Below are 6,121 nucleotides of genomic sequence, written 5' to 3'. Positions count from 1 at the left end.
CAAATTTACAAAGTCAATGACTCTTGGGACATTGTTGAAACGGTGACCTGCCATTTAGATCTCTACTGTCACACAAAATGGTGGAAAACAGGCCTTGAACGTAACTGTTGCAGCTGTCTACAGAACACCACTTTTGTATCAATTTTAGAGTCAACGCTGGACATGCTGAGCACATGCTACTGAAACAAAATGTGTTTGCTCAATGCAATAGATTGCATCATAAATTTAATTGAAATACTCTTTTTATATTGAAAAACAGGTTCCAGCCATTCAGCACAACATTCACTAAAGTGCAAAAAAGAAAAAACAGTTTTTTTAAGGTATAACAGAGTGTTTTATTTTCTAAGCCAAGCCATTAAGTTAAAATGAACATTACCCACTGATTCTCCCAACATGAAAATTTCAAAATGCTTCATCCTCAAATCTCCGTATTACATGGTGACAGAAATGTGGTCTAAATTAGATTATATACTTTTAAATGCTAATCCAATAAACCATTTTAATATGCATCAGGCTCAAACAAAAAAGATGATTCTGTTCATTCAAATCATTTTTACCATTGTTACTGTCGTGCATTTCTGTTCTGCCATCTTGTATTTTATTTTATTTTCTGTTCATATGTAATCCTCATCTCCCTGATTTATATATTCAGCCAGGCCTGCAAGCTCACTGTCTGCAATGACAGCAGGACACCGGCCACAAAGACTTCAAAGACCATCCGCTCTCTCTCTCTCTCTCTCTCTCTCTCTCTCTCTCTCTCTCTCTCCGTCTCTCTCTCTCTCTCTCTCTCTCTCTCTCTCTCTCTCTCTCTCTCTCTCTCTCTCTCTCTCCCTCCCATTTCCTTTTAGGCTTTCACCCTCACCGTTTCATTCTTATTTTGTTTCTCACACTTAGCTCTTGGGTGGTTGTATTTCTTTTTGGTTAACCAGAAATTCCTTTGCCTGAGAGAACACAACAGGCATTTTTCACATTTATTTTCAGAAAGCCTGTGTTGTCAGACGATTGTTTCATTTGTTTGTTTGCATCAATATGGGATTCACATTTAAGGTTTGTTTCTCAGATTAAATCGAATCACTGTGGCACCTCTACCATGTCGCCAATCATAGCTGGAACCTGAAAGTCAGCATCCAAACTCAAGTCCTTTTTCATTTCACAGTCACTCAGCACTTGAGGAGGTTCTTTGTCCTTCACACCATTTACACATGCCTCAACCGGGGACTCAAGGACATCCAACGAGCCTATGTCTGGTGCCTGCTCATGGCACTCCCCATTTACCTCAGAGGGAGCTGACACAGATTCCTCTACTGAGCCAGCGTTCTCACAGTCTCCATTATTCAGCTTCTCTTCTATGACATTTAGGGTAGTTTCCTCAAGGCAGAGTTCATTGGTCGAGGTTGATTCCAAGATGACAATTGTGGGAATAGACTCCTCTGCAATCTTTTGCTCTGTCGTAGGTTCGGGTTGTGTCGGCTCTGCGGGTGGCTCGGGATCTGCGTCTGTTAGTGTGACCTCAGGAAGTGCAGCAGTTTCAGATTCAGCCTCTGTGACTGTTAGGGTTTCTTCAGGGGAAGGCACAGACTTCTCGACCTCTGCTGCACTCAATGCCTCAGAAACAGGTCCAGGCACTGGGGTAGATTCGGCGACTGGCTCTGGAGGTACTGCCTCAGTGACTGCCTCTTGTTCTGGTGTGACCTCTGTGGTTTCATTGACATTTGTAACCTCCTCAACCACCTTCTCTACTGCCTCCTCTGTGATAGGTTCTACTGGCGAAGCTGCAAGTTGAGGAGATGATACAGGCTCCTCTTGCACAGGGGCATGATCCTCAGGTGCAGCTGCAGATTCTTCAGCTTTGGGGACAGTTGCATGTTCCTCAGGTGCAGCTGCATGTGGCTCGGCCACAGCTGTTGGTTTCTCAGATAGTGTTATCGGTTCCTCTGTCACTGGTGCATTTGGCACATTCTCAAGTTCTTCATGTGTTGTTGGAGGTTCCTCTTTCACTGGTGTCTTCACTGGTTCTTCTGTTGCAGTCACAGGTTTCTCTGTCACTGGTGCCTCTGGTGCAGCAGCCGGTTCCTGGAGTGTAGCTGCAGATTCTTCTGCTGCTGGTGCAGTTGTTGGTTCCTCAGGTGCAGCAGCAGGTTCTTTTGTCACTGGTTGCTCTGGTGCAACTCTCGGTTCCTCAGCTGCTGGTTCCTCAGTTGCAGCTGCAGGTTCTTTTGTCACTGGTTTCTCTGGAGCAGCTGTCGGTTCCTCAGCTGCTGGTTCCTCAGGTGCAGCTGCAGGTTCTTTTGTCACTGGTTGCTCTGGTGCAGCTGTCGGTTCCTCAGCTGCTGGTTCCTCAGGTGCAGCTGCAGGTTCTTTTGTCACTGGTTGCTCTGGTGCAGCTGTCGGTTCCTCAGCTGCTGGTTCCTCAGGTGCAGCTGTCGGTTCCTCAGCTGCTGGTTCCTCTGGTGCAGCTGATGGTGTCTCTACTGCAGCTGCTGGTATCTCTGCTGCTGGAGCCTTTTGTGTAGCAGCTGTTGTCTCTGCTGCTGTTGCCGCTAATGCAGAGGCTGGTACCTCTGTAGCTTGTGACTCTAACACAGCTGCTGGCTTTACAGCTGTCGGTTCCTCTGGAGCACTTGCTGGTTCCTTAGGCACAGCAGTAGATGCCTCTGTTGTAGCCACTGTTTTTTCTGGTGCTACATCATCCTTCTTCTCCTCTGCTTGTGCTGTTGAAGGAGATGCGGTTTTCTCAGCTGGTGCTTCAGACTCCAGCACTGGCGCTGCTGCACTCACTGCTGCAGCCTCCTGTGGTGCAGCCTCCGCCTCAGTCACAGGGCTCTCTGCCTTCTCAGATGGTTCAACTGCTGCTACAGCACTCTCCTCTTTCTTCTCTTTAGGGTCACTGACATCGTATCCCTTCTTCCGTTTGCTTAACTTGCCTCCCATGATGTCCTGTGGGAGCAGAAGAACATCTTATGTAAGCTATATATACACATCACTGTGTTTCAATATATGCACATATTTGGCAGATAATTTTATCCAAAGCAATATCAATTGCATTCATTCAATGAATACATTTGATCAAAAAACTCCTCGGGCAAATAACCAACCTTCTTAGAAGCTCATTATAGATACGAAATTGTAAAATGCAAAACTGCAAACATGACCCAGCCCATTTCTTCTTTTAAAAATACCTCACTCATTAATTTCAAGCAAATGTAACCTCTGCCAAGGACTTTGAATGCAGTCCAGCTCTGTGAACGAGGAGTATGTGACTTATGGACAAAGAGTGACTGAATGGGAATGTCACTTAGTTCAATAATATTATTGAATATTGAATATTATTATTGGTTACTGAATAATAATCACTTAATATTATTCAAATACGCAGTCTTTCAGTGTTACGGCAGCATGTGATTAATGTATATAATGGGGTAGAAGGATTTTAATTAATTCAACTAAGAATTTACTACACAAGAATTTATTGGAGAGCAGACGGCTTGGTATGCTTTTGAAATGCTCTCGCTGTACTTTGATATCATACACCGACCGGTCTGTGCAGCGCTGCTTCAAGTCATACACACCTACGATGAATGGGCCTTGTTTCTCCCAATTGATTCGCTCAAAACGTTGATAATTTTAGTAACGAAACACTGCTGTGTGTTGCTCAGAGAAGCAAAACTTAATATGGCTTTATAGGTAATTTTCGTTGGTAAAATTTAGCAAAAAACAGACATTATTTGCTCTAAAATATAACACAATATAAAATCAATGTCACACTTACACTCATGCTATTCGGAACAAGAACAGCACTTGTGTGATCTTGCTTTACTAGCCGAGTGCTACTGTATATCATATGAAATAAATATGAGACAAAAACTTTGATTTATAATAACATTATAATATTTTGCCCAGAGATCTTGATTTTTAGGGGCATTTTGCGCTAAACTGGCCAGCATCATGTTCATCACCAATCAACGGTATGAAATGTAAGACTTCTGGGGCGGGGCAGGTGCGTTGAATCATTTCAAAGGGTTATTTTTCCATAGCTAATTAATTAAGTTAACTTGTTAAATCGACAGCCCTAGATATGGAATTGGTTTTAAATATGTGGAATTATGACAGTGTGAGATAGATTAAAAATGTTTTTCTTGCAACTGATATGGTAGGCTACCAATTGCAACCTTTTAAAAATCTGCAGTTATTGCAACTTAGTTGACTAAATATCACTTAAGCAGCAGCATGGTGGGGTTACAATAGGAGCTGTCCGTAGTACTGTACTGGGGCAAACAAAGACCGGATACGCAGTCATGCCCCAGTCCAACCAGCAAATGAGTCCAGTTGCTGAGATGTGCTGCCTAGTGCCTAGTCAGCGCTCACTAAAGACATTTTTTATTAGAGCCTCTTACAGCGCTCTGTGCCAGTATGCTTCACAGCCTCCATTATTCCTGCAAATCTAGCTTGATGAAGTTACTCATTAATATGTAAATAAATCGGTATTAAAGTTATGCTCTTGAAGTCGTGGTGAAATAGTACACTTAAGTCAAATTAAGCCTATCCAATTGCTGCGGGTTATAGTATAACAACCAATCATCAATGTGTAATGATCAGTCGAAAAAATGAAAAACATATAACACGAAAAGGGAATATATAGTCTATATATGATATGCTATATATTTTTAAGGCACATACCGCGCACCCACACGGTAGCACCCAACCCCCCCCCCCCCCCCCTTCATATCGATTAGCTCCTCCTTACGTCTGAATAAGCATTTCTTATTAGTGTAAATTAACGCTATTTCCTTAAAACACTGATACAATAGCAAGAAGAAATACAAGGGACATCGAAATACAAGGGGTTAAACTGGGTAAGAACTACCTGTAGGCTAACCCACAGCTCAATTTAAAGATAAATAAAATAAAAGCTTACTTATATTTACTTTAACTCATATTTTGATCTCTCTGTATACATTTAGAAAACCAGCCACACATTCCCATGGTAATTTAGAAATATTGAATGTGACGTAAAGTGACATTCAGATATTTATAGGAAATAAGCATTTTTTTCTTCACGTTGGCTACTTAATAATCTAAATATGGTAGCATATTGTGCATTTTTAGTTTCCATAAGTGACACATGAGAATAACGAGAACAAAGAACGGGTCGTGCTGGCTGCATTGTTCAACTATCTCCTGCACCAATAAAACGCTTTGTTTTATAAGTGATTTTTAAAGAGACTAAAATCGCAACAAACATTTTACTAACCTGTTTCTCAGTTTCTGATGAAATCCACGTGAAAGAGCGCGTTGAATGTACTTTATTTTCTGCTGTAGTAGTGAATTTGATTCAGTCAGAGCCAGTCCTACTCTCCCTGAGGTCCAAACTGCGACTGGGCGTTTTTTCCTCTTTCACCCCTCCTGTTAAAACCACGGTTTGTGAGACATCTGTCGCTATCACAGCCTCTCCTGCCCACTGCCCACAATCCATATACCCTCCCTCTCCTCCCCCCTTCCCTTCCCCCCTCACGTTGGGTGCATATTTTAGCAAGATTAGATGGGCTTTATAATGGGTTTTGGGAATAATGCCCCCTTTTCTTTCACTTTTTGAAGTGATCACTATAGCAACCGTATTCCTTTGACTTGAAGTTGCTGCCTTTTTTCCACCTGCTTGATTGGTTTAAGCATGCATTCTCTCTCTCTCTCTCTCTCTCTCTCTCTCTCTCTCTCTCTCTCTCTCTCTCTCTCTCTCTCTCTCTCTCTCTGTGTGTGTGTGTAAAGATGGGGGTTACAGCAATTCTCCACCCCCATGGCTGAAGGAGAGGAGAATGAAGTGAATTGTAAGCAGGGCCTTTGAATTCAGACGTCCACAGACTGATCCTGTCCTAAGCAGTTATTCTGTAAAAGGAAGAACAACTTAATGTAACCATTGCTTCAAGACATAAACAGCAAGGCATTTCAGTTGTTCTTATCTTGACGACGCAGAATGAGTTAAATTCTCTGCGTGTTTGTAAACCACCAGAATTTTGTTTTCTGATTGACATGTGTGTCACAAGGCAGAGAAGTCAAGAAAAGTGTAAGAGAGCCATGAGGTCATTCCTAATTATACATTCCACTTTAAGCGGTCTAATACATGGCA

The 6,121-nt window shown here is 42.3% G+C and overlaps 1 protein-coding gene across 1 annotated transcript; it reads right to left on the bottom strand.

The window, feature by feature from the left end:
• Positions 1-310: 310 nt before the first annotated feature.
• On the bottom strand, positions 311-5,445 carry LOC143737587 (uncharacterized). Its single transcript, XM_077229269.1, has 2 exons — positions 5,252-5,445; positions 311-2,937 (listed from the first exon to the last, which is right to left on the bottom strand). Exon 2 carries the CDS (start codon positions 2,929-2,931, stop codon positions 1,072-1,074), a length of 1,860 nt encoding a protein of 619 aa, XP_077085384.1. The 5' UTR covers positions 2,932-2,937; positions 5,252-5,445; the 3' UTR covers positions 311-1,071.
• Positions 5,446-6,121: the final 676 nt, after the last annotated feature.

Source organism: Siphateles boraxobius, unplaced genomic scaffold (assembly GCF_051911475.1).
Source record: "Siphateles boraxobius isolate OS27281-9 unplaced genomic scaffold, OSU_SipBor_1 130, whole genome shotgun sequence".
Classification (NCBI taxonomy): domain Eukaryota; kingdom Metazoa; phylum Chordata; class Actinopteri; order Cypriniformes; family Leuciscidae; genus Siphateles; species Siphateles boraxobius.
This window is presented reverse-complemented; position numbering and strand designations above follow the sequence as displayed.